This window comes from Microdochium trichocladiopsis, assembly GCF_020744255.1.
Source record: "Microdochium trichocladiopsis strain MPI-CAGE-CH-0230 chromosome Unknown B0I36scaffold_7, whole genome shotgun sequence".
NCBI classification, from domain to species: Eukaryota; Fungi; Ascomycota; class Sordariomycetes; order Xylariales; family Microdochiaceae; genus Microdochium; species Microdochium trichocladiopsis.
Genome location: NW_025763550.1, coordinates 2,480,065 through 2,507,548, shown reverse-complemented (window position 1 = coordinate 2,507,548; position 27,484 = coordinate 2,480,065). Strand labels below are relative to the sequence as shown.

At 54.6% G+C, this 27,484-nt stretch overlaps 2 protein-coding genes and 1 non-coding gene across 3 annotated transcripts; 1 reads left to right on the top strand and 2 right to left on the bottom strand.

Moving 5' to 3' along the window:
• Nucleotides 1-3,674: 3,674 nt before the first annotated feature.
• B0I36DRAFT_t117 lies at nt 3,675-3,771 on the bottom strand. The gene has a single exon. It is a non-coding gene; the product is annotated as a tRNA-Ala (tRNA).
• A 2,479-nt stretch (nt 3,772-6,250) lies between these two features.
• B0I36DRAFT_247175 (L-lysine 6-monooxygenase (NADPH-requiring)-domain-containing protein) lies at nt 6,251-7,970 on the bottom strand (the record flags this gene model as incomplete). The annotated part of the gene is made up of 3 exons (XM_046150286.1): nt 6,251-6,346; nt 6,428-6,989; nt 7,072-7,970. The coding sequence occupies 3 exons, from the start codon at nt 7,968-7,970 to the stop codon at nt 6,251-6,253; spliced, it is 1,557 nt and encodes a 518-aa protein (XP_046010747.1).
• A 4,205-nt stretch (nt 7,971-12,175) lies between these two features.
• Nucleotides 12,176-27,444, top strand: B0I36DRAFT_413429 (amino acid adenylation domain-containing protein; the record flags this gene model as incomplete). Its single annotated transcript, XM_046161995.1, has 4 exons — nt 12,176-13,188; nt 13,243-18,038; nt 18,699-26,995; nt 27,073-27,444. 4 exons carry the CDS (start codon nt 12,176-12,178, stop codon nt 27,214-27,216), a joined length of 14,250 nt encoding a protein of 4,749 aa, XP_046010746.1. The 3' UTR covers nt 27,217-27,444.
• Nucleotides 27,445-27,484: the final 40 nt, after the last annotated feature.

Genomic DNA, 27,484 nt, shown 5'->3' with positions numbered 1-27,484 from the left:
GGGGCAAACCTATCTTGTCCTGACATGCAACATCTGCTGCCACCGACCCTGCCTCTAGGCCTCAATGGCTAGGCTGCGAAACCAGACATTTCAGTATTCACCCAGAGACACAAAACTACACCACGGAACATATTACCGACGGCGGCGACGAAAGCCCACGACTCTATACGATCAGCATATGAAACGAATAGCACGCATGCAACGATGACCACAAACTACCAAAAGCCAACGCATCTCTCCACGAGACACATCTTTTCTTCAGCCAACGCATATCTACATTGTTGTAATTGCGCGTCACCGCGCCCCCTTCTTCTTCTTTCTCTGCTCTGAACTTCGGTTCTGCATTTTCAAGACATACATGTTTTCAGGCGCATGGGCGATGCATTTTCCCAGATCAGATACCCAGCATGGGCGTTCTTCCATCTCCTCATTTTGAGAGTCTAGTCACTTGTCCTTTCATAGCTTATTCTGCATAATGACACAGCTCATTCTGAATCCTCACTTGCAGACCCATTGTTCTCCGCGCTGAATTGGTCCCGTTACGTGCAAGGAGGCTAGTGGACATGTGTTTGCTGGTCGACCGGCACTGCCTCGAGCTCAGCCCATAACTTAGTCTTCCAAGAAACCCGGGCAACCAAACCAGACCGCGGCCGTCCCACCACCACCAAGTCACATTCCGGACCCCTCTCTTCACTTGTGCATAACATGGCGAGAACATCATCCATTCTGTCAAGATATCTACCCAACTAGAGCTCATTCTCCACGCTTTCTAGTGCGCACGTCGACACTGCTGCGACTCAAGCCTGGACCGCTTGAAAATTCCACTTGCGTCAATGTGAGGGCCTGGTGATTTTCGCACCAAGCATACAGCTACCGCAACACTATCTCACAATATTCACACATGCCACAATACCCACGGTGGTGTCTCTGCTTTCGTCGCCGAGATCATCGCCGGGGCTTTTCAACCCTTCTCAGGCTGTCCCAGGAGGTCACCTTAAAACTGAAACTTGAACGGCACAGCCCGCATGACAAAAACATCATCTCCTGCAGCAGGGATTAGCAACGATAATCATTCCACCTGTTTAGCTCCCGCGTGGCGACAGCACACACCATGAGCGGCCCTCTCTGGAGCCAGAACGATGTTGTGGACTTTGGGGCCAGTCTCGTCGAGCGAGCAGTCCGGTTCCCCGGCAGATCAGACACGGTGACATACCTCCAGAGCATAAGTAGGCAGCCATTATTGACTACCTCGACATCCAAAACGTGGGACACTATCAATGACCACAACTGACCATGCACATATCTCTAGGACTTGTGCTCTGGTTTATGAATGAGAACGGCAGGTGGCCGACAATGGCCGACCTCAAAGTGCTACCACACCACGACCACTTGCAGCTCTTTTGTGCGTGTACATGCGCCATAGCCTGGCTTTGCTCGGCTGGGTACTACAAGATGACTTCCTCACAGCTCACTGCGGTGCGACCATACGTACTGCAGACAGAAGATCTCACGGCGGCATGGGTTAGCCAGTTGCCCAACGTCCCGACTCTATCGACTGGTATCACCGGCAATGCAGCAGCAGCAGCTGCTGCTGCTTCAGGCGGCAACAATCGGCACAGCCAGATTCACCAGCAATACGACACCACTAACAGCATGACCTTGCCCGTCAGTCAGGCAACAGGAGCAGGAACAGTCCCTGCGTCTTCTTAGAACGAAGGCGGCGGTGACTCCCCCAAGTTCCCAAGCAGCGCATACCGCGGCATCGGCCTGCGCGGACCGCCCCCCGCGGCAGGCAGTGAGAGTCCCATGATCGTCCGCGGCCATGCTGCCGGCTCAGAGGGCACGATGCTCCTCGACGACCCGTTCAGCGATGGTCCCGAGCCGCCCCGGACTCCGCGCATGCCACGCTTTGCGTTCCCCGAGGACGACGGCCCCGTGGTCATAGACCTCACCCAGGACGACGATCCCATGCTTTCTGGAAGAAACGAGGAGCACATGCGCGAGGAATTTCCCCACAGCACTGCTGACGCCCTGGCTCTTGATGAAGGGGTGTACTGGCCCTCGATGCTGGATACTTCTGTCGTCAGCACCGAGACCGGAGATGGTCAACCGTACCTCTGGTACGGCGACCAGCTGTTCTTCGCCGTCGATGGAGCGGTGGACTTTGGCTCTTCCATGTCTGCCAGTACAAACGAAACAAGCTTGTCAGAGACTTTCACCGTGGCAGCCTACCACGACGGCCAGCACGATCATCATCAGCAACAGCAGCAGCAGCAGCAGCAGCAGCCTACAGCCGTTACGTCGCTCGTCCCGGCCACATGTCCCGCCGCCGACACGCCGAGCAGCACGCACGCGCCCACTCCGGCAGATGATGATGAGAGCGTTGGATCTCCGCGGGTTGCCGCCTCGGTCGGCGTGCTGCACGTCCACAGCGGCGACGCCACAATCATCGACGTAACCCCGAGGTCTCACGGACAGAATTCTGGCGACAGTCAAGTCCAGGTTCTGCAAGACGCGAGCGGCCCTGGCACAGCTGAGCTCGAGGGTTCGGGCGAGCAGCTGGGCGGACAGTCTTGGCAGGGTCAGGCGTTCCGGATCTGCCCCACGCTTCAGGGCCTGACACCTCTGCCGCATGAGGGTTGAGGTTGTATCAGGAAGTAACGGGTTCACCAGAGTCGTCAAGGAATGAGGAGAAACTGAGGCTGGATGCAGGACTTTGAGATGTCGATTGCCTCCAGTGTGAAGAAGAGCAACTTCAAGGAGCTGGTACCCGATGACTCATGCATGAGCATGAAGAAAGCGGAACTACGTGACATCGTGCGGCAGAGATTGTTCTTGGGACTTTGTTTATGATCATGTAAAGTGCCGTCGTGGCAAAGAATCTCGTATTGAATGGTGGGTTCTGCGAGAAACATGGCATGCCTGGAAAGACATGTTCTTGTCGTGCGGTTCAACTGCGCTCTTGTAAATTCAGCCAATGTTACCACGAAAGTATGACCATAGTTTTTCTTGTAAGCAGCAGTCTCCTTGTCGGATCACGCGCGCGCAAAGAATATGGTCAGCGTAATGCTCCTTCCTTTTCATCTGCGCGGTGCTCTGATTTTACTGATTTGTGAGTGGTACAAATATGTGAATGGCAAGTGCTCCGAGCCAAGACATTCGAAAATCTTCTATTCTAATAGCGCCTTATGCCCGCCTAGGAGCCATTTCCCACAAAAGCGTCTTTCACTTTCTGTTCCATTTTCCCCAAGAATAGCTTTTCCCGACGTTTGGCTGGCCCGATGCGAAGCACTCATCACAGCGCCAACATGTCTGAAGGCTGCTCGGCTGTCGCGTTTTGGCGGAACGTTGACGGGAAGGCGACAATCGACATATGAGGCCTGAAGAATTCGCTCAAGCCTAAATATGACTTGGCAAGCAGTCAATGGAAATTGAATCTACGCACGAATATCCTCTGTTGATTACGATCCCTCCCTGCTGGCCTATGCGTTTGTCATAGATGCAATTAGTAGCAAAATCGACTGTTGGCAAGACCAGCAAAAAGCATCAAAGGAAGCCGCGAAAAGTGAGGTCGTGACAACTGAAGCAGCAAGAAAATTGAGAGGGCAAAAGTGAAAGACAGCTGTTTTCAAAGCAGCGGCTTCATGGAAGCAAAAGGCAAAAGAAGAAGATCTTGGACGTTATGGGAATTGAACCCATGACCTTTCACATCTGCACAACATCTTGTGTTGTTGTTGCGAAGCGAAAATCATACCCCTAGACCAAACGCCCCTGATTGTTGATAAGCATTCTCTTATACGATGTCAATACCACGTTCAAACGATCGATGAAAGAGGATGGTAGCTACGTTGCGAGTTTCCTGAAAGTAGAAGTCCTCATTTCAAGTTCTCAATCTTTAAGAGTCACGAACCCATGATCCTCTTTCAAGCCTAGTTACGGACCCCTTTTCAGAAGCTTTCCATCGCACTTTTCCCTTCCATGAGTTCTTGGCAGATCCCATTTTCGTTGTGCGCAAAACATCTTGAACTCTCTACCGTGCGGTCCTGCGGGAACTTGAGAGGCAGTCATGCCCCATCAGTGCTCAATATGCCCCGCTGAAGCTCTTGCTGCGTCAACGAAAACAGTCCACATCTGCGCAGAGACCGCTCACATGCCCGTCAACCCATCCTCGTGCATGACGACTCCATGCTCAAAGCCTCACCCGAGCCCGTCAACTGTCATCAGTCAGGACTGTCGGCGTATCATAAGCCAATCACGCACGACGGGTTTGCAATCCCCAAGGCGTCACCGGCGCGCCGCGCTACCTTCATCCAGCTTGGGCGCCGGCTAGGCCCCTCCCTGTTCTCCGCAGCGGGAGGAGACCGAAAAGAGATGGTGTGTAGCCGTCACGATCGTTGGCGTCACCACAGACAGGGCATTCGGCATGGCAAGCCTGACCCTTGTCCAGTATCCGCGTTGTGCAAATTATTACAAACGGTAGAAATGTGTCTAGACACGGAGCCTTGGAATAAACTAAGGAACACCAGACGTTGTGATGATTCACTCACGTCTTCTTGCATGCTGTGAATACACTGAGCTTGTAACGTGGTCCTGAGTGTACATGCTCTGGCTGCAAGAGACCGCGCCAACTTTCCGCATCCCAACTTTCCCATGTACAATCCCGCTTCATTCGGCCCCCCCTTTGCGCCTGTTCTCGATTTTTAGTTCCCGCCGTCGTGGGACCAGGCTAGCTCACTGAGCCACTTACCTTTTGCTCTCTTTTTTGGGCCTTCTTTTCCTTGCGATATACTACTGTAGTTAGGGTGCTCTTCCAAGTGCCCTCGGGTGCGGCCAGACGCACAAGCTCCGCCTCACGTCATCTATGCTCGCGAGCATCTCCATCTTCATGCATGTCCTAGGTGTCCAGCCAAGCTGCCTGCGGTGATCCCCACGTGCCATCGCCGACACCTCAAAAGTAGTCGTCTAGTGCTTAGCAATGCCCAATTCCCTCGTCTGTGTATGGCTCGTCTTCCACTCCTCCATCGTTCTAAACTCGATCGCCTTACCAACTCCCTCCTCGTGAGTGGTCAGTCAGCTTCCCTCCCCCACGTCTGCCCCCCTGTTTGAACCCGCAAGGTCTCTCTGGCTCCTTCTCTCTCTCTCGCGCGACTCCACGCGCGGCCGGATGTGTGCAGCATCGACGTTGTTTCGCCGAGCCCTGTGGATCCCAGGGGCGCTGTTGTGTGTGATGCGCGCGTGCGCGTGCCGTGGTCGTCAGAGCGGAGGTGTTCATGTGAGACCCCCTTGGATGCGACCTTGATTACTTCCCAGAGTTCCTGTTGGTCGCTCGCAGGTTCGCGTGAGGTACTTGTCCACGAAGTACCGGCTCTCTTGCTCTCCTCCTCCTTCTGGTAAGTAAGTCGTTCCGTCCACTCGAGCTTCCAAGCTAGGGGTCCCCCCGCCTCGACGCAACATGCGAAGGAGGACCACTCTTTCACTTTCAGCACACCACCATCGGGCGCTTGTGGAATATGGAAGGCTTCCATGCCTGGCTGCCTGCCTGTGTCCGCCCTGTCATGCGCACTTGATGCAGCCACCGCACATCCCTTCCCCCTCCCTCGTGGCATGCTGATCAGGGTTCCCGGTTTTGCTTCTCACAGGTTTGGTAATCCGGGACTTGTGACTGGTCCTGCTTGATTCTTGAGACCTCAGCTCTCCGACCATGTTGGATCCCTCATGTTTGATGATTGGATGATCTTGGCGTTATTCGTCATTGGTCGCTTGGTCGCTCCTCTGTGATGTGATTGGGTCGTCGTATGTGTTAAATCCATGGCAGCATGTTGGACAGAGGGGTTCGCATTGTTGGCATTAACATGTGGCACTCAGCAGATGCGGTAGTCACGGCTTTGCCCTTGTTCGAGCCATGACTCTCTGCATGTCACTTGGTCTTACAGCGGTCATGTGCGCTGTGGTGCAAGCTGGGTGATCGTTCTGTGATGGAAGGTCGCCGTGTTTGAAGTCTCACAGGGGAATCGCGGCTCATGATAAGACATGGGCAAAGTAGACAGGTCAAGAACTGCGGAAGGGAATCGTGAGCAATCTCAGCGGCTCTGACAGTTTGCAGATGGGGACTGGTAAATGATATCATTAAACAATAGCCACAATCGCTTTTCCATTTTTTAACCACACCCGGTCTATATGTCTAAACAACAATCATGTACAACAATGGGGGTATTGCGCTATGATACGTGCATGGAGTCAAACTTTTCGATCAGAGCATCGCTCTTTCCCTGGGTGCGAGGCCAAACATGGCGTCGACAACCTCGCCGGACCGGACAGCCAGGATGGACAACAGAGTATCGCTCAACTAGAGAATCTGGTCAGTGTCATTCTCTTTAGAGACAAGAAAGGAGAGGAGCACCAAGGTACAGAACAAAAAAAGACTTACTCCGTGCGACCCCTCGTTCGTGCCTTGCAGGTACATTCCTGATCCTTGCGCGACCTTGCCAGGGGCAAACTTGACCGCGTACTCACGAGTCACCCGAAGGTCGCGGCTGCCCACCTTGGGGTTGAACTTGTAGTCCATAGCTTTGCCGGCTGGGGTCTGAGCCGATCCCTCGGACTCTGGCAGCAGTGACTCGATCTGCTCGATCATGCCGAGGTGCCCATTCCTCTGATACCCAGTGGCGGAGATGACGAGGTCCACATCGAGATACTCCTGCGTGGCATGAACCGACCCGGTCGGGCGAATGGCGAGCCGCACTTTGTCATCACCCAGAGGTGTGCAAGAGACGAGGTCGGTGTTCCCACGGATGCGGTGGGGCCACTGCTTCTCGTCGGCGCCAAGTTCCCTCCGCTGGTCGTACATCTTCTCGAAGAGGTGCTCGATCAGGTCAAGGCGCACGACGCTATAGTTTGTGGCGCGTGCCCCTGTGATGACCTGACGCCGGAGCTGCTCAGGGCGTTGGTACAAGTCGTCGACATAATCGGGATTGAAGATAGAGTTTACACTGTGGGGGTGACCGAGTTAGTGATGGACTGACTCGAAATGGCAAGCTCCGCAGGCAAAGGGGGAATCATGCATTGACTTACAATGGAGAGTCATCACTAGGCTTGAGGAATTCAGCACGCATCACCAAGGATGTGCTCGAGTTAGGGTAGAGGTTCTGGATGTTGTTGAAGATCTCGGCAGCGCTCTGTCCGCCGCCGAGGACAGCCACGCGATAGGGCGCATTTGGCTTGTTGAGTATCTTGGGCACCAGTGTCGCGTATTGCGAGGAATGGATCACTCTTGGGTGCTTCTGCGGGAGCTGCTTCGGGAAGGACGGTTGTCCGCCGATGGCGATGAGAACATTGCGTGCACGACACTTTGTAATGACGCCAGACTTGCCGCTCCTCGAGGTGACTGTAAACGTGGATACCTTGTCGGCCGAGCCCTCGTTGTCGGGAGAGACAGCCAGCACTTCTGAGCCGTAGTCGACAACGTCGTCGAAGTGGCTGGAGCACCATCTCAGGTAATCCTCAAATTCGGACCGTGCCGGGGTAAATGTGCTCAGGTTGGTGAAGTCGGCAAGCCGCTCGTTCTGGTGAAGGTAGTTGACGAATGTGAAGTGAGACCTCGGGTCGCGGAAGGTAGCCATGTCCTTCATGAAGGAGATCTGCATCTTGGCGCCGGGTAGGAGCATGCCTGCGTGCCACGCAAACCGCGGCTGCTTCTCGAGGAAGCGCACCTTGGGCAAGGGCCCGCCATCTCGGCCTCCCAGACGGCCCGCCTGGATGTTGTCGTTGAGAGCGACGGCGACTGCAAGACTCGCAGGGCCAAAACCAACACAGACTAAATCGTGGACTTCTTCGCTTGGAAAACGGCGCAGGTGAGAGGTGCGCTTTGGCGTGGTGCCATTGCTGTGTCTCGGTGCCTGCTTCTGGTGGGAGAAGCCCGAGTAAGCGTCACCACTATCGGAGGAGCTATCTGAAAAGCTGTGGGGTGCCATGGCGGATGTAGGAGGGGTAGCAGGGCGAGCTCGTGTAAGTGAGTGGTGGTGGCAATAATAGAATATGCCTGGGAGCGCACCACAGAGTGGGATGGAGCTCAGCTAACGGCCAAGTGTCTCGAGTGCTCTGGGTCTGTGAAAGTAAGGATGGGAAGAGGAAGAGGTAGGAGGAGAGCGGGATGGGACGCCTGCCATGTGGCCTGGGGAGGCGCGGATTAAATTGTAACAAAGCTGGATAGAGCCCCAGCCTAGTCAGGTCGAGCCATTGCAACAAAGTAGCGGGCCAATTGTCCGGCGGCGAAGAAACAAGAGAAGCCTCGACGGAGGCCGAGCCGATCCATGAATGGACCTGGCTGTGCGTGGTACTTGGTCCGTAGAACCACACCACCAACGTCACCCGAGGACCCCTACATGTGTAGAGCAGCTGCGGGTCCGCCGCGCGATGCAGTTCCAAAGTCAAGCTCGGCACATGAGCGGAGCAGGGCTCCAGAAGCCAGACACGACCGACCAGCCAAGCACGCCACCACCACCTCTGCTTTGGCCAGTCGCGGGCACACCTCCGCGCCGGCAGCATTCTTCCTCCAGATGGTGAATTGTTTGCCGGCGGCTTCAACGGTGACATTCGAGGCTGGACAATTTGCCCGCTACTTTGTTGCAATGGCTCGTCCCCAACCATTGTGCTCTCGGCAACGAGCGGGCGGTGGGCGAATGGTGACGACACGCCCTCTGGCTGGCTGCCCTGGACGATTTACTGCGGAGACACCCAGTCCCGTTGCCAAGTCAAGCTGCCGGCAGACAAACGTGGGCCTTGCTGTCCCTGACCTCGTCTCCCATGGTTTCCTATTTTCACAAGCTCGTGAAAAAATGTGCCGCGAAGGGGTCCGAACCCGGGAGAACCCCTGAGAGCAAGATGCACCAGTGGTACCAGGCTGGGACGATGGAGTCGCACCGGCACCATGCATGCAGAGGTGAAGCTGGTGCTGACTCTATACCGTGACTCGCAAGCCTGATTGAGGTGTCCTTGTCCCAGGAAGCGCAACAGCAGAGGCTGGGACGACATGCTGGCAACGGGGCCGCCTTGCAGGGATGGCCTGCTCGTTCTTGCAGCAGGAGCTGGCCTGTGCGAGGCCGGTTGCCGCGACATCGGCATTATCTTTTTGATCTGATAAGATGGATCTGCAAGGCCTTCCCCTCTCGTCCAGTCTGTGCCCCGGGGCCATCTCGTCTCGTCCTTGTCTGGCTGGGGCAAGCACAACCTGCTCGACGCCACTCGGCGCTCTGCCCAACAGGGGAGGTCCCTCTGAACCAGCGCGATGCTCAGGCGAGGCACCTTTACTCGAATGATCTCCTCCATCTTGGCCTTGTCCGTCTGTAGCCTGGCACCCAGTCTCACTCCATCTCGCCCCTACTCCAAACCACCACATGTCGCCACGCACGACACTACCATTTCTAGTCTAGCCTAGCTGGAGCGACGGCTCTACCAGGTGTTTGTCTCCAGCAGTCATGCCAATGGTGTCGACAGTGGCAGCATGGACACTGGGGCTCCAAGCTCGTGATGGACCACAACACACCGGCTCGGAAGATCCTTGGCCGCTAGCCAGAACAAGCCCAGGGTATAGCGACTTCGGCGTCAATGTCTTTTAAAGCAGGACCACTTCAGAGCCAAAAGAGTCCGCCGTGTCGGCGAGTCCCGGCCGGACCAGGAAATTGGATGGCTGCTCCCACGCTCTCTTGCCTGGAGCACAACTGCGAAGCTGAGGCAGCTGATCGAATCGAGATGCGACGTAGACCCCACCGGGCACGGCGTATTGCTCTGTCCATCCGTCCCCGCATGCAGGCTATACACCTTCCAAAACCGCCCCTGGCGAGACTGCATGGCGTCCTCCCATGATGGTGGTCACACAAGCCTGCCGTCATCCTCAGCGTGCAAGGACTAAGAGGAGCCAATATACAGTATGAAAAGTCTTACAGACCGTTCTTCGGCTCCTGGATCGCTCGGAAGAAGGTGCTTCGACTCCAAATGCCTCGCCAAGGACATGCTGATGCAGGGATCGACGTCTAGAATAGCTCAGCTGTGCAACCGAGATTCGTTGAAAGACGGCAGACACTGCTAGCGGCCCCCCATGACTCCGCAGCTGGAAAGATTTTCAACAGGATCAGTCACGGTACTGCCGAGTTGAGGAGCCCAAAACGAATGGAAACCAATTTGCTAGGGACCATGCTATGTCACAGGCCAGGGTGATGGCAACGGCACACACACACCCCCACACCCAGACACACACACATATGGCACCGAGGGGCACCTCCGCCGGCCCCCCAACGACGATCTCCACTTAAGATGAAAATTTTTATCTGATGATCTGATAAGATCCTGCTGGGCCAGGGGTAGGTGAGGTTGCCAACACGCCAATCAACCCCCAGCTTGGCACCCGCCGGCGTGGTGCCCGCCTCGACTCTAGTAGAGAAATGCCGCTCCCCACGCTCATTCTTACGCAATCAGAAACCGACCACCCCTGCGCGGCAGACACTGCTTCGTGTCTTTTGACGGGCCTCCGGGTCAGCGGAGCAAAGGTCTACAGGTGAAATTGGATATACATACGGAGATGCTTGGAATCGGAGACGACCCATGTAGCGCGAGCTCCTCCCTCGGAATTTGTCGGCAGACATTCCAGGTCCGTCGGGACGGGCAATCCCCATTTGACGTTATTCATCCCATGCCGCAGTGCCCATGGTGACAATTACACGTGGCCTTTCGTCCGACAACGGCACCGACCTCTGGGTGATGCATGCAGGTCTGGCAGCTGAATGCTGCTTTCCGCCTGCTCGGCGAAGATGGGTTACGTGACATTGTGCGCGCCCTCGATCAGACGGCGAGGAATCTGCTTGCTGCTGCTGCTGCTGCGGGCCAACAGGGCCGCCCTGGGAACGAGACGACTGGCGTGTTCTGGATGGAGCTCCCCAGGGCTGTGAATTGGTCCCCCACCACCAGCTTCAGTGGCCGCGATGGTGAAGCTGCAAAGCTTGGGTGGTGCCTTCGGTCAAAAAAAGAGCGCCGCCGTGAAAAGCGGGCCGTCTGTGCTGTGCAGATGAGGGGAAGCGATCGTGATGTAATGGACTAACCCGTGTCGTAGGCGGCCGGCATGCAGAGAAGGAGGTTGTCCCACTCTGGTCAGCACTCTCGGCCTGCATTATTACCATGCTGGAGTGGCCAGCCCGCCTCGCAGGCATCCATTAAGCTACCAGCTCTAAACTGAAGAAACGAATTGATGAGTGATGCAGAATGAGCGCTATACCAATCACTGCGGCGGCAAGCAGCGTTGGAAAATGGACCTGAAAGTACACATTACTCCGTAAATCCCAATCAAAACCTCTCTGCTCAGCCTGCAGCGCGCATAGAAAAGAAAGGCGCCGTGCCTAGACCTGGGATATATTGTACTGGATGCGAAGGGCGTTTTCGAGGTGGCTCTCAGTGAATTTGTAAGGCGATCGGGGTCGCAAAAGAGGGGTGCTCGCTCCATCATCCAGCTTACTTGGGTCATTAGCTCGAACATCGACTTCCCAGCCTCTCGGCCGTAATCGAACAAAGCGTTGCGGGCAGTGGATGTAGCAAGTGCTACTTTCTAGGGCCGGACCGTCGTGGGTACTACGCAGCAGCGTCGCATCTCTCTGCAATACTGCAGCACCGCCCTTGAGCCAAGCACCGGAAAGTCGTGGCCCCGTTAAAGACGGGCTACTTTGGCTACAAGTACCTTATGGTACTCTGCCAGGCTCACATGGTGCCCCACTGCACGGCTCAGGAACGACCAGGGCATTGCCGTGCGATGCGCTTGCATGGCAGTACTTCTGTTTTTGGATGATTGAGCAAATCATAGGCTCGCATCACTTTTGCCTTGGCTGGACTTGCGACCAGAGTACGGTCCGCATTGTACACAGAAAGCCCCTTCGCCATCCAAAAGAACCTGTCTGTGCACGGGGGGTGGCCGCCTCGTCAAGGCAAAGCACATCGAGCGAGCAGGCCGCCTCACGCAGTTTTGTCTCCCAAGGTGAGCATGACCACCCTGACAGCCTCTCAACACCAGTCCCGCAGCAGCCGGCAAGCAAATGCACCCTTAAAGTCGGTAGCTCAGCCAACCCTTTGTCCACCCAGAGTTACCATCTTATGATTAGAGAGGACCTGCCGAGCACGATAACGGGGAGTGCACACCATGGCCGAAACCAAACAGCCAGAGGGATTATCTATCCTCAACCCATTCCCTGCCAGCATAGCAGGGCCGGATCTCTTACATGACTTGGTCGAATCCAAAACCGGCACAGCGATAGAGTTCTTTTCGAGATCGGGGAAGAGCTGCACTCTATCGTATGTTGAACTACATGCTGCAGCCGAAGTCCTAGCACGGCGCATCGTCAACAGTCTACAAGGACGTGAAGACTCCGACCAACCACAACCAAAGTCGTTCATCGTGCCACTGCTCATTCCACAGTCGCCGGCATTGTATGTAGCCCAGCTCGCCATTCTCAAGGCCGGCGGTGCTTTCTGCCCGCTCAATTTAGATGCTCCGCAGGAGAGGATCAAGTTCATCCTCAACGATGTGGATGCACGAGTCGCTCTCTGCAGCTCAGAACTGGCAGAGAGAATCCCCGGTGGCAATGACAAAGTCAAAGTTCTAATTCTGGACAACCTCCTACCCACAACAACACCATCGACAGGCTCTGACCCCAGCAGAAAGCCTGGGCCCATCACTTTCTCTCAGCCATCACCAGAATCTTTGGCGTACGTCATGTACACGTCCGGGTCGACTGGGACACCAAAGGGCGTTGGAATCTCCCACCGGGCAGCTACGCAGGCACTTCTTGCCCATGACCGGCACATACCGAGCTTCAAGCGCTTTCTGCAATTCGCCGCACCCACCTTTGATGTCTCGGTCTTTGAGATATTCTTTCCCCTCATGCGAGGTAGCACCCTGGTCTGTTGTGACCGCGGGGAGATGCTAGCGGATCTTCCTGGAACGATCACAGGAGCTGACATCGACGCATGTGAGCTGACACCGTCAGTTGCAGGCAGTCTGCTAAGAACCCGGGATGCAGCGCCATGTCTCAGGTTACTGTTGACCATCGGCGAAATGCTCACAGAACCAGTCGTGAAGGAGTTTGGGGGCGACACGATTGAGGACAGCATGCTTTGGGGCATGTACGGCCCTACCGAGGCAACCATTCACTGGTAAGGACATTCTCGGAATTTTGGCAGTCATGGCAAAGCTGACATAGCGTCCAGTACACTACAACCAGCCTTTCTCAAGAAGAAAAGCCGCAAGAACATTGGCTTCCCTCTCGACAACGTCTCTGCATTCATCATCGATGCAGATCCGTCACGGCCTTTTGAGGTCCTCCCCTTCGGCCAAGCTGGTGAGCTTGTGGTAGGAGGCACTCAGCTTGCTGTCGGCTATGTGCAGAGACCAGAGCAGACGGCCTCGGTGTTCATCGATTCCCCGTACGGGAGAGTCTATCGGACGGGAGACAAGGCCATAATGGCTGGTGACGGCACGATCGAGTGCCTCGGGCGGCTCAACGACACGCAAGTAAAGCTGAACGGGCAACGCATGGAACTCGGCGAGGTCGAGCAAGTCGTGCTCGGCACGCCTGGCTGCCATAGTGCGGTAGCTGCCATCATCTCAAACACCCTTGTGGCGTTCGCCGCTGTGGAAGATACGGCGTCAGCGGAGCAAGAGATCGCGGACCGCTGCAAAGCATGGCTCCCTGCTTTCATGGTGCCTGCCGAGATCCGAGTGACGAACGACTTCCCTCGCCTGCCTTCCGGCAAAGTTGATCGCAAGAAGTTGGTTGCGGACTACGAGGCTCGCGAGAGGGAGAGCGAAGCCACGGAAGAGCAATACGCAGACGATGTGGAGAGAAAGATCTGTCGTGTGGCAGAAGACATACTTGGTCGCCAGATTCGACCTGCATCAAGGATTGCTTCAGCAGGCATTGACTCTCTCGTCGCCATTGAGTATGCCTCTGGACTTCGCCGATCTGGAATCGACGTCAGTGTCATTGACATCCTGGAGAGTGCAACAATACACCATCTCAACAACACATTGAAGCATCGTCTGCAGAGACAGGTGAAGCCGACAAACCACGACAGACAAGGATCTGCTGAGACCGATCTTTCGAGAACACCACCGCTGTTATATGGAGAGTCACTAGGTAGCGAGGACACAAATCGTGTCGCGAGCGTCGCTCCGTGTACCTTGCTCCAGCAGTCCATGATCAGCGAGACGCTGCAAGACCCACGTCTGTACGTCAATGAGTTGCGCATTGGATTTCCCGCTGGTACATCGCCTGAATCAATCCAAGAGTGGTTCTGTACCATTTGCGACTACAATCGGATTCTTCAATCAGGGTTTGTACATGGGAAAAAGGATCTGTGCAACGTAATTTGGGATACGGTCCACAAGGGCCAGATCCAGATTGTGGATGAGTTCAACCAGGTCGATCTCAATGATATTGAGAAATTCTTGCGGCGTCCACTTGAAGTGCAAATCTTGGGCGATCCGTCCAGCGCATCAGAAGGTCCCCTTGCGAAGGTCACAATTCACCATGCAATTTACGACGGATGGACATCGGACCTTCTGCTGCAACAGCTGAACCATCTCTACCGTGGCGATCCGCTACCGTCTGTATCACAGTTTCACAACATCGTGCAAGATTGCGAGGGTCTGAAGCTCGAGGGCTCCATGGACGCGAAGGAATATTGGGCAGAGCAATTGCGCGCAAGCACGCTGAACGGCCTGCCGAACTTCCGCACAAGACCAGTCAAGCAACCCCAAATATCCACAAAACGCACAAATCTCAGTGCTTCCCTGCAAAAGGTCAGAGACGCAGGCGCGCGGTTATCCTTGAGCCATCAGGTTGTCTTTCAGGCGGCCCTTGCGTGGCTTTGGTCGAGCATAGTGGGAGCCGACGACGTCATCATTGGCTCGGTATTCTCGGGCCGTACCCTCCCTGTGGCCGGGATCGAGAGCGCCATGGGTCCTTTCATGGCAACCTTGCCATTGAGGGTGCAGATTGGTCACTTTGGGAGTGTTGCGGAACTCCTGCAGGTGATCCAAGCGAGCAACAGGAATTCACTGCGGCACGGGGGACTGCCGCTGTCAGAAATCAAAAAGGCAGCCGGGATACCGCCACGGTCCAAGATTTTCGATGTCATATTCGCGTACCAGGAATCACTCTTGAGCCGAAAGACTGAGAGCAGCGAAGTTCGCGAGATCAACCACAAAGATGCGGTGGAAGCAAAGCTTCTCGTTGAGGTTCAGCCGGTCGGTGACGGGTTTATGTGCCAGATGACCTGGCATGATGATGTCTTTAACAGAGAGTTGATTGAGTGCTTCATTCAACAGTTTGAGAGCATTGTGAATCACTTCCTAGACTTTCCGGACAGCCCTCTCAACAGCGTTCAAGGATGTTTTCCGGCTGCTGCGTTGTCCACATTCAACCCGAATCCTAAAGTTCTAGACGTACTTCCGAGTCTTGCCAGGCTCGTGGAGAATACCGTGGAGCATCATCCGGATAACATCGCGATCCAATTTGCTGAGTCCATCGACGGCGACCAGATACGATTGAAGAGCCTGAGCTACGCGGAACTAAATAGTCAAGCCAACCAGATCGCCAGGCATCTTCAGAGCTGTGGTGTCAAGCCTGGAGACGTGGTAGCCATTGTCATGGAAAAGTCATCCTTGCTTTACTGTAGCATCTTGGCTATCCTCAAGACTGGCAGCGCATACCTCCCGATGCTTCCCAGCACGCCAATGCTGAGGAAGCAGAGGATCATCGAACAAGCCGTGCCTCGAGTTTGCTTGACCAGCAAGGGCCTTCGATCCGAGCTCACCGCAGGACATATCAAGAACGTTGTAGAGGTCGATCCCGGCCGCTTGTCCCACTATCCAACGTCGAATCTTGACATTCAATACGACCGCAATGACCTCGCCTATGTGATCTACACAAGTGGCACAACAGGCGTTCCGAAGGGCGTGGCGGTAACAAATCGGAACATGCTGAGCAATATCAAGGCTTTATCTGCAATGTATCCCCACGAACCGTCCTCAAGAATGCTCCAGGCTTGCTCACAAGCTTTCGACGTTTCCGTCTTTGAGATATTCTTCGCGTGGGCCAACGGGATGTGCCTGTGCTCTGCGACCAACGACACTCTCTTTGGCAACCTCAGCCACGCAGTGAACCTGCTGCGCGTGTCACATTTGAGCATGACAGTCACCGTCGCCTCTCTCCTTCATCCCGATGACGTTCCGACGGTCGAATTCCTAGTCACATCCGGTGAGGCCATGACAGACGAAGTGCTCGCAAAATGGTCTAGGCAGCTGTGGCAAGGCTATGGTCCTTCCGAGACAACCAATATCTGCACTGTCCGCAAAGTACAAAAGGGAGATTCTTCGCAATTTCTCGGCTGGGCGTTTATGAATACGTCAACATTTGTCTGTCATCCTGGCACAAGCGAGTTGGTGCCGATCGGCTGCGTGGGCGAGTTCTGCTTTGGTGGCGATCAAGTAGCTGCTGGGTACCTTCAGATGCCTGAGCTAACGGCGGAAAAGTTCTTTGACCACCCGAAGTTTGGGCGGCTCTACCGCTCAGGTGATCGCGGCCGCATGCTACCAGACGGTTCCCTAATCATCCTTGGTCGCATCGACACTCAGATCAAGCTCCGCGGTCTGCGTATTGAACTGCAGGAGATCCAGAGGGTGGTTCTCCAGACTGGCCTCGCGAAGACATGCGAGGTTGTTGTTGTCAAGCAGCCGGGAAAAAATATAGAACAACTAGCTCTGTTCTATGCCCCCTCGGACGAAGGCGCCGCCGAGTTCAGGATTCTGCCCCTGCAGGCAGGTCTCGTTGAGGCAAGACGTACGATACAGCAAGAGATGGAGGCCGCGCTGCCAGATTACATGATTCCCACGTTCAGCATCCCGATTTCCACATTGCCCAGAACGTCATCCGGCAAGGTCGACCGCCAGCACCTCAGAACAACCGTGGAGTCGCTTTCAGAAGCGGATGCAGCGTCCTACAGTGCTCAAGCGGAGCTACAAAGGACGCCCTCGGAATGGACCGAGGTTGAGAGACTCGTCGCCCAGGCTGCTGCGGACACTGCCAATGTCGATGTCAAGACAATAACACAGTGGAGTTCCTTCGCCACGCTAGGCATCGACTCAATTCTGGCAATGACTCTGGCTCGAAACATCCAAGCTGTGTCACAGCGACGTGTGCCATTGTCTTTGATACTGAAGAATGCAAGCGTCGGCAGACTGGCAGCTGTGCTTGGCACGCCCATAACTCAAGGGCGTGACGATCAAACTCAGGGACATGGTCTGAGTCCAGCTAGAGATCTCCTCCCTCTTGGGCTCGTCGAGGCTGTCAAACAGAAGATTGGGTCGCGGTGGGGAGACATCGAGTGTATCCTTCCATGCACACCGTTGCAGGAGGGTATGCTCTTCTCTCATGCCGATTCGAGCTCCGGCAGTTCGTACTGTAACATAATGCTCTTCAAGTTGCAAGTCTCTGCTCAAGAGATGCTCTCCCACTGGAAACGAGCCATTGGAAGGCACGGCATTCTGCGCACATGTTTCGCCAGCACTGACAGCATCTCGAATGCCGTTGTGCAACTCGTTCTATCGTCATCTGAGCTGCCGTGCAAGCACTTTGAGTCTGTCAGCCTCCAACAGACGATCAAAGAAATTGAGCAGCTTCTTTCGCCTCCTGTGGATTCGGGCAAGCCGCCCGTGTTTCTTGCCTCAATCCAAACAGAGAATAACGTCACTTACCTCTGCTTCGCATGTCACCATGCTTTGTACGATGGAATATCCATGAAGACTCTGTTGGCAGAGATCGAGACTCTGGCGATGGGAGGCTCTTTGCCGGCTCCAGTGCCTTTCGAGCGATTCCTAGCGGATGCGCTTGCACCTGTTCCCGGTGCAGACGAGTTTTGGAAGGAGCAATTCGACGGCTTCGTGCCGTCTCTGCTCGAGCCCGAAACAAGTGGCAACGAGTCAGCGCCAACCACTATTTTTGGTGACTTCACCGCACAGTCCCTGGAATCGATCGAGCTCCGCTTGAAAGAACGTGGCATTTCACTCCTATCACTGTGTCAATCATCATGGGCTACCACGATGTCAATATTACAAGACTCAAAGAATGTTTGCTTTGGAAATGTCGTGAGCGGGCGATCCTTGCCTGTAGAAGACATCGACCGCCTTGTGGCACCGTGCTTCAATACCATTCCTCTGAGAATGGACTTATCCAAGAGTAGCTTCCGCCTGCAACTGGCGAAACAAGTGCAGGAGCTGAACAAAGGCAGCCTGCCATATCAGTTCACATCTCTGCGCCAGGTTCAGAAACTGGTGGCACGCTCGACGAGGTTGTTTGATAGTCTGCTTATCCTGCAGCCGGGGCAGATGGAATTGGATGAACGTGTTTGGAGCTTGGAGCAGGATTCAGGGGCTATGGATGTGAGATTTCTTCGATATTATTCGGAATTTCTAATGCGCAATGCTAACGATCTTCTCTCCTAAGGTCCCCATTGTGTGTGAGGTCACACCGGACCGGAGGCGCAATACCGTTCATTTTGCGTTTTATCGCCAAAGGTTCGTTGTCTTGCGCGTAGAAGGGTTTCGAAAGATATTCTGACAAATCACGATAGGAACACCGTGTCTCACGACACACTGCAACTAGCCCATGACGTGTTCCACTTAGTTATGGCTGGGTGTATCGAACATCCCTACTCGCACATCATCACAAGAACAGACTTGCCCAAAGAGTTGCAAACTCGCTGTGGAGCACTGCACTTCCAAAGCCCGGCGCACTGGACAAACCAAACCACAAATGTCGAGAACGAGACTTCTCAGTGGTCGCCAGCCGAGCGTATCGTGCGCTCTGCGGTCGCACGACTGGTCAACCTGCCAGAGAGTCGCATTGCGAGAGAAAAGCCGCTGTTCCACTACGGCGTGGATAGTATTGGCATTGTGCAGATTGTCGGGATGCTGAAGAACAGCTCGCTGCAGGTCTCAGTTGCGGATGTTATGGAGAGCCCAACCTGTGCCAAGATCGCTGCGCAAGCTGTCAACACCACGAGCCAGAGCGTCCATGATACTCAGCCAGAATTCGATTTCGACACATTCAGAGAAGAAGTCAAAGATCAAATCGAGAAGGCAGAAGAGATGGAGGATATACTCCCTTGCACCCCGATCCAACAGGCCATGCTGTCACAGTCTGCTACGTCAGACGAGAGGCTCTATTTCAACTACGTCAGCTGGGAGCTTGATGTTGGGGTTGATGCACAGAGAGTCGTCGACGCATGGAAAGAGCTCCGGAAGGCACACCAGATCCTGAGGACCGGCTTCGTCCCTGTCAACAACGCGAAAGCTTCGTACGCAATGGTCGTGCATCCCGCCAGCGCGGTCTCAGGCTCTCAAGAGGAGCAGCAAATCCAATTACACACAGATCTCGACATAGACACATGGCGGAAGATCTCAGCAGGCGTGGTGTTCAATGCCCTTTCAAGCCCACCTTGGTGCGTTGCCATTGTTACACGGCAGTTGGAGCCAACAACGATGAATCTCGCAATGCACCATGCACTCTACGATGCACATTCACTTCAAAAGATCTTGAACAGCTTGGCTAAAGCCCTGCGCAAGGATGTAGACATCCCACAGCAGAAAATTCGGCCGGCACTCTCGAGGATCATGGCGACCTCGGAGGATAATTCCGGATTCTGGAAGAACAAGGCATCAGAAGTTGTCGTTAATAAATTTCCGACCATGACGCCACTAGTCGAGCCTCGTGGCATATCGGCCATTTCCAAGACGTCTCAGTTGGGCCTGTCGGATGTGAAGGGCAAAGCCGCGGACCTTGGTGTTTCTGTTCAAGCAGCGCTGCAAGTTGCATGGACTCGGCTCCTGTCCGCATACCTTGGCGAGCCTAATGTTACTTTCGGCGTCGTTTTTGCTGGCCGATCTAGCGATGTCGATCTCGGTGCGGTCTTCCCCATGATCACGACCTTACCAGTCGTCGGCAGTGTCACTGACACGGTCCCGAGCCAGCTACAAAGTATGATGCAGTACAACGCGGGGCTACTTCGTCACTACAGGACTCCTCTGTCAGCAATCCAGAACTGGTTGGGGAGACCAGCCGAGGCACTATTCGACACGATACTTGTCTATCAAGTCTCGGCGACAGAAGAGGAGCGGCAACCTTGGAATGTATTGGACGAACGCGCCTCAGTCGAATACACCGTGTCCCTCGAGATCGAAGAGTCAGCGAGGGGTCTCCGCTTCAATCTTGTGTTTGACACGAGCGTCCTTCCATCTGCCCAGGCGGAGGTGCTGCTTTCTCAGTTCGACGCCTTGCTTGGTGACACTTTAAGGGCTGCCAAGCAGTCCTCAGCATTGACTTCATCTCCTTCACTGAGCACGGAAGTCTTATCCATCCTGCCAGCCGCGAAACCCACAATGCCCTGCGATGACGAACTGCTGCATCGTATGATGGAATCTTCATCACGTAGAAACCCCGAAGCAGTTGCGCTTGAGTTCGTTGAAGAACTCAAAAACGCAGAACGCACGCGCCAGTGGACATATGCCGAGCTTGACAGTGCTGGCAACCGCGTCGCGAACTTCCTCTCGTCTAAGAACGTGCCTCAAGGCAGTATCGTCGCTGTGTGCTTCAATAAAGTCCCAGAGGCGTACTTTAGCATCCTCGGCATTCTGAAGGCTGGGTGCTGTTTCCTAGCGCTTGACACGACGGCGCCAGCGACAAGGCAGGAGTTCATTCTCAAGGACTCCAATGCGGCATGTCTGATTGTCGAGGACATGATATTCGCTGGACTTGGATTCGAGTCTCCAGTGCCTGTTTACGCCATGTCTTCAGAAACGATCAGTCATTCATCTGGGGCCACATCACCGCTCGCCAGGGCAGTTTCTCCTTCAGACCCATGCTATTGTCTCTACACCAGTGGCACAACTGGCACGCCAAAAGGTTGCTTGATTAGCCACGAGAATACCGTGCAGGCCATGTTGGCTTTCACGGAGCTATTTAGCGGCCACTGGACAGAGAAGTCACGATGGCTACAGTTTGCATCCTTCCACTTTGATGTATCTGTCCTGGAGCAATACTGGTCCTGGCATGTGGGCATTACTGTAGTGTCGGCGCCACGAGACCTGATTTTGAGCAACCTGATTGACACCATTTCACAGCTCAAGATCACACATATCGATCTGACACCAAGTCTCGCACGATTGGTCCACCCTGACGATGTTCCCAGTCTCTGCGAAGGAGTGTTCATCACTGGTGGCGAGCAGTTGCGCCAAGATGTGCTGGAAGCCTGGGGGCCGCAACAAGTCATCTACAACGCGTACGGTCCGACAGAGGCCACCATTGGTGTGACCATGTTCCAGAGAGTGCCCGCTAATGGGAGGCCAGCCAACATTGGCCGGCAGTTCCCCAACGTGGGTTCTTTTGTCCTCAAGCCCGGAACCGACGAACCCGTTCTCCGGGGTGCCGTTGGTGAGCTCTGCGTGTCGGGAAAACTTGTCGGCATAGGCTACTTGAATCGGCCTGAACTCACTGCCGAACGGTTCGCCTACCTTGAGAGGTTTGATGAAAGAGTCTACCGGACGGGCGATCTTGTCAGGGTCCTGCACGACGGCTCTTTCGACTTCTTAGGCCGTGCGGACGACCAAGTCAAGCTGCGAGGGCAGAGGCTAGAGATTGGCGAGATCAACCATGCCATCAAGTCGGGCCTTCCCTACCCTGCAGATGTCGCAACGCTCGTGGCCAAACATGGCGGCCAGCAAGACCGCGACCTCCTAGTCTCTTTCATTACCATTAGCGCGGACCGCGATACCAAAGACGAGCTCAAGGTCCACAGGGACACTCACGCGTTCGAGATGTCAGTGATGGCTCAGAATGCTTGCAAAGGACAATTATCAGGGTATATGGTACCAAGCTACGTCCTTTGTGTCCCCTGGATTCCGTTGTCTGCCAACAACAAGGCCGACATCAAGAGGCTGAAGACCTTGTTTCAGGAACTCTCCCTGGAGGATCTGCGACAGATCGCTTCAGGCACTAAGAGTGCGCAGCGGGCTCTGAATTCTACAGAGACGAGGGTCGCAAGTATTGTGTCCGACATCACTGGAGTTGACCTGTCAGACATCACCCACTCGTCCACGATTCTGGAACTTGGCATCGACTCAATATCTGTGACGAGGCTCTCTCGCGCGCTTCAGTCTGCAGGCTTCGATCGTGCTGCCCCGCCGGTGCTCCTGAAGAATGGACAGATAGAACACATTGCTGGCCTGCAGAGCGGAGGTACCCAGAGCGCACCCAAGACAGGGTCGTCAGAGACCGAGCAGCTATTCCAAGCCTGTTATCTGCAGAATCTTGGTATCACATGTGAGACTCTAGGTGTCGAGGAAGACAATATTGAGTACATTGTCCCCTGTACGCCTCTTCAAGAGGGCATGATTGCGAGAGCGCGATCGCGTGCGGGCGGTTCCAGACCTTACTTCAACCAATTCGAGGTCAAGGTCCGGCCAGATGTCTCTAAGGCACGCCTCCGTGCTGCCTGGACCCAACTTCAAGAGGCGTCCGCCATCTTACGGACAGCTTTCCTACAGACCAGTGAAGGCGTTGTCCAGGTCGCCTTGAAGCATCAAGCCTTGCGCTGGGCAGAGGTGACGAGTACTTACAAGAGTTTGGATGAGCTGATTGCTAAGCGACACGCTGAATGGGTCAGAGCAAATGAGCCGACGATCGCCCATCCGTTTGAGATTGATTACATCACCTTCGATGACCAAAGCGTGCTTGTGATCCGAATATTTCATGCCTTGTACGACGCACACAGCTTGAAACTCATGTTTGAGCGTGTAGCTGCATCTGTGGAGGGAAATCTTATTGATACGGGAGCAACTTTCCACGACGCGCTTCAGGCCGGGCCACTTTCTTCGGGCCCAACCTCTCAGCCCTTCTGGACAGGCTTGTTTCAAGGTTGGCAGGCAAAACCCCTTGCTATCGCACCAGAATCCGTATGCCAAGAGGCAGCAGTTATATCAAGGAGATTGAAAATCGATGGCTTTGAGGGAAGGCGAAAAGGTCTGGGCGTCACACACCAGACGATGGTCCAAACCGCGTGGTTGGTCGCCCTTCAACATTACCTTCAAGCACAGCCTTGCTTTGGGATAGTCTACTCCGGAAGATCCATCGATCTCGCAGGGGCAGACAACGTGATTGGCCCTCTCTTCAATACTCTCCCGTTTACGACTCAAATCGGAAGCGACACGACATGGGATGGGCTGGCACGACAGGTTCAAGAGTTCAACGCTACAGTGCTCGAATTCGTTCACACGCCATTGAGGAGTATCCAGAAGTGGTGCTCGAATGGACGGCCCCTGTTTGACTCCCTGTTCACCTTCGACAGGGAAGATATAATCAAGTCCAAGGGTGACGACCTATGGGAAATCTCAGCAGGCTCTGCAGCTCCAGACTACAATCTGGCACTTGAAGCACTCCTCACACGCGATGGTCACGTCGGTATCACAATCGTTGCGCAGCCGCAGACTGCTGACCATGCTGCCGTGACGCACATGCTTGACAGTCTGGAGAGCAACCTGCAGGCTCTGGTCACTTCTGACAAGGACACCCCAGTGCTGACGCGAATGTCAATCTTCGATGGCCTCCAGGAGGATGGTGCCTCTCGTGGGTCCAGGACCACCGGGGACCCCTCCCCTCGTTCTGTGTCACCATCTACGTCCTCGGTCTCTACATGGCCTGAGCAGGATCATCGCCTCCGGCATGAGATCGCCTTGATAGCGGGTGTCAATGATGAAGAGGTTCTCCCTGGGATGACCATTTTCGATTTTGGCCTTGACAGCATCGATGCCATTCGTCTAGCTTCCAAGGCTGCTTCTTTCGGCTACCGCATTTCCCCTGGCGATTTGTTGAGAGGCATGGCCATCGACGGCATACTCCTCACCGAAAGCACCTCTTTGAACTCGACCTCTACTGAAGACCCCAGCTCCACGGCACTCGAAATCATCATCGCTAAGCTGAAGCGTAACCTGGAGCAGACAGGGCACGACTTGACGGATGTTGAAGCAGTCCTTCCCACCACGCCATTGCAAGACTCCATGGTTGCCGAAATGGTTCATTCCGACTTCAAGCGGTACTTCAATCAGGAAGTGTTTAGGATTCCAGCTCATGTCGACATACACCGGCTGAAATCCGCGTGGGAAGACGTCTACGATAAGTCGCCCATCCTCAGAACGACCTTCGCCGAGGTCGATAGTCCCGATGTAGTATCCGCATATTGCCAGGTTGTCAAGAGGACCCCTCTCCCGGTTCAAGAGATCCGAATGGCTTCCGTAAAAGATCTTGGTACCGCCTTGGACCATATTCGTGAAGAAGTCACCAACCAAGGTGGTGCCACAGGACTGTTCCGGCTTACAATCTGCCACACTGGCAATGACACCCATGTCATCGTCTCAGTGTCCCACGCTTTGTACGACGGGCAATCTCTGAGCATGATATACAACGATGTCACGGCCTCTTATCGAGGAAGTCATGTTGACCGGCCAGACTACAAACCGCACCTCGCACGTCTTGTCTCGACCAAGCCTGAAGCAGCCGACCGTTTCTGGTCGAACTTTCTTCATGATTTACAACCAACAGCTCTGCCGGCCTTGCACGATGAAGACGCAGTGGTTCGTCAGGTATATCGGCAAGAGCTTCCTTCCCGCTGTGATGCTGCAGCTCTGAGGACAGCATGCAGAAAGTTGGCTATCACACCCCAGGTTCTAGCACAAGCATCCTGGGCTGTGGTCTTGTCAGGCATGGCTCAATGCCTAGAGTCGACCTTCGGCCTTGTCCTCTCAGGTAGAGACACGGACATGGCGCAGCAGATGAATTTTCCGACCATGAACACTGTGGCCATGCGGGTCGTCCTTCGAGGCTCCGTCAAAGGCTTCCTCCGTCAGCTGCAGACTACCATGTCGCACATCATGGAGCACCAGCACACTCCACTCCGCCAGATACAGAAGCTCGCACAGAGAAACGGGCAGCCACTATTCAACACGTTGTTTGTGTTTCAAGTGGCTGCCGAGTCTAGCTCGGAACCTCCGCCTTTGATGGAACCAGTTCAAGGCTCTTCGGCCGTTGAATATCCCATCTGTGTCGAATTTGAGCTGACCGAGCCACATCCGGTTTGGCGTGTGGCGTGCGATTCTCATTATGCATCCGAAGAGTCCGCCAGCCGCATCATCAGGGAACTGGATCAGGTCATGCAGTTCTTCTGCCAGGAGTCCAGCGAACAGGACTTGCTCAGGACGCAGGCCGGGAGCGAGGAGGTCCTCGTGTGCGGTCTGAAAGGCTTCATCCCCAGGCACACCTCGGTCAAGTCTACATCAGTCTCAAGCCAAGCCGCCAGACAATCCTCGGAGAGACGAGGAGAAGAGGAATCTTCCGCCAAGAGATTGAACTCCGATCTGCTTGCGGTCATCAGGGAGATTTCGGGCGCTGAAGCAGGCTCGGTCCAAGGAAATGATCACGTTACATCCTATCTAGACTCGATCAGCGCGATCAAGGCTTGCGCCCTCTTACGAAAGCGCGGCATCTCCCTTACGGTGCGCCAGATGCTGAGCGCTGGCACCATCGCAAGCATTTCCGCCATTGCCAATAGCAGCGGGATTGGAAGCAAGCATTCCGAACCAGTGCTTGACACACTGAGCAGTGTCGAGTTTGCCAATTTCTTGCGTAGTCTCAACTATGAAGGTCTGCTTGAGCATGCCTCGATCTCGTCCGGCGCGGTCGAAAAAGTGCTGCCTGCGCTGCCAGTGCAGGTACACATGCTCAGCGGCTGGCAGAATACGAATGGCGCGCTCTTCTGGCCAACCTTTAAGTACAAGTTGAAGGGAGCAGTCTCTCGCGAGCGCCTCGCGAACGCATGGGAGCGGCTCGTGGCCGAGACTGTCATGCTTCGAACCGAATTCCTTGCCACAGGTTCGAGCATCTCGCCATTCCTTCAAGTCGTTCTTAAACCAAATGGCGCAAATGGCGAAGCCCACACTTTTCCCAATGGCCCTTTGGCATGCCAAGCATTTTCGAGTCGGTATGTCTGCTTCTCGGCCACCGCGCAGGCTGAAGGCGATGTCTTTGATATCTCTCTCCGCATACACCATGCTCTGTATGACGCGTTCTCAATGCCGACGATTATGGGCAGATTTAAGTCGCTCTGCAGAGACGAGAGCTCCGTCTCGTCTTTCTCGGACTACAAGCTCTGGAGTTCATTTGCCAAGATGCATATCTCGCCCATGGTTTCAGAGAAGAAGAAGGCCTTCTGGACGTCATACCTTCAAGGAATGGGGCGCCCAACTGGGATTTTGGCCAACAAAGCGTCAAGCACAGCCGATCAGACCCAATTTGACGCCGTGTCAGAGTATCGCAAATCTGCCATGACTGTTTCCGCTCGTCTGGTCTCAATCATGGCTACTCGTGGGGTCATGATGCAAGATTTGCTCTTTGCCGCGCATGCAAAGAGCCTGGCCAAGACTCGTGGCATATCCGGAGACGGTGATATTGTCATCGGCATCTATCTCTCAAACAGGTCAAACTTCCCCGGCCTTGATGCGATGCCCTGTCCAACGTTGGCACTCCTGCCACTGAGAGTCCGCAGCCCCGGTTCACGCCCTGTCTTGGAGCTCGCCAAGGAGATCAGAAGAGATATCGGGGACATCAGTGGGGTGGAGAGCATTTCTGCAGGACTTTGGGAGATTCAAGAGTGGACAGGCGCGGTTGTGGACACGTTCGTCAACTTCCTCCCAGCAATAGAGGACAGCCGAAAGCCCGACCACAAATCCGGCGTGAGTCTAGAGCTTGTGCCACAGCTTGAGGATTCCATTGCCTCGCAGAAACGCAGCTCAGCCAAGGAGGCCTATCCTGGCATGATGGAGATTGCGGGTAACCATATCAGGAGCAGTTATCCAGTAAGTGAACTATTAACCATTTTGTCGACATGGAAGCCGCAGTCTTCACTAACGCATTGCTTTACTCCTGCGCACAGGATGCTCTCGACGTCGAAGCTGCGGTCAGAGACGGCTGCTTGGATATCGGCTTGTTCTCCCAACCAGGCAAGCTGTCGCGTGACCAAGCAGTTCACTACATTGACGAGATTGTGAAAGTGCTAGGGGAGGTTGAGCTGGAATAATCGACATCCCATTTTGATGTAATTTTCTTTTTTCTTTTATAGCTCTTTGATTTCTCTCTTCGCCCGCACGCCTACGGCATAGCCTTCTTTTTTCTCTATTTTTTCTTTTTATCAAGCATTGGCTCGATAATAGATTGTTATAGACCATCCACAAACACAACTCACCGTTCCGTGTTTCCTGTGCGGTTGGATCCAAAGGAGGAACAATACGAGAGTGGATTTGTGTGTCCTCTTCAGTTTCGGGCGCATTCAGAGTCCGGAGGTGTTG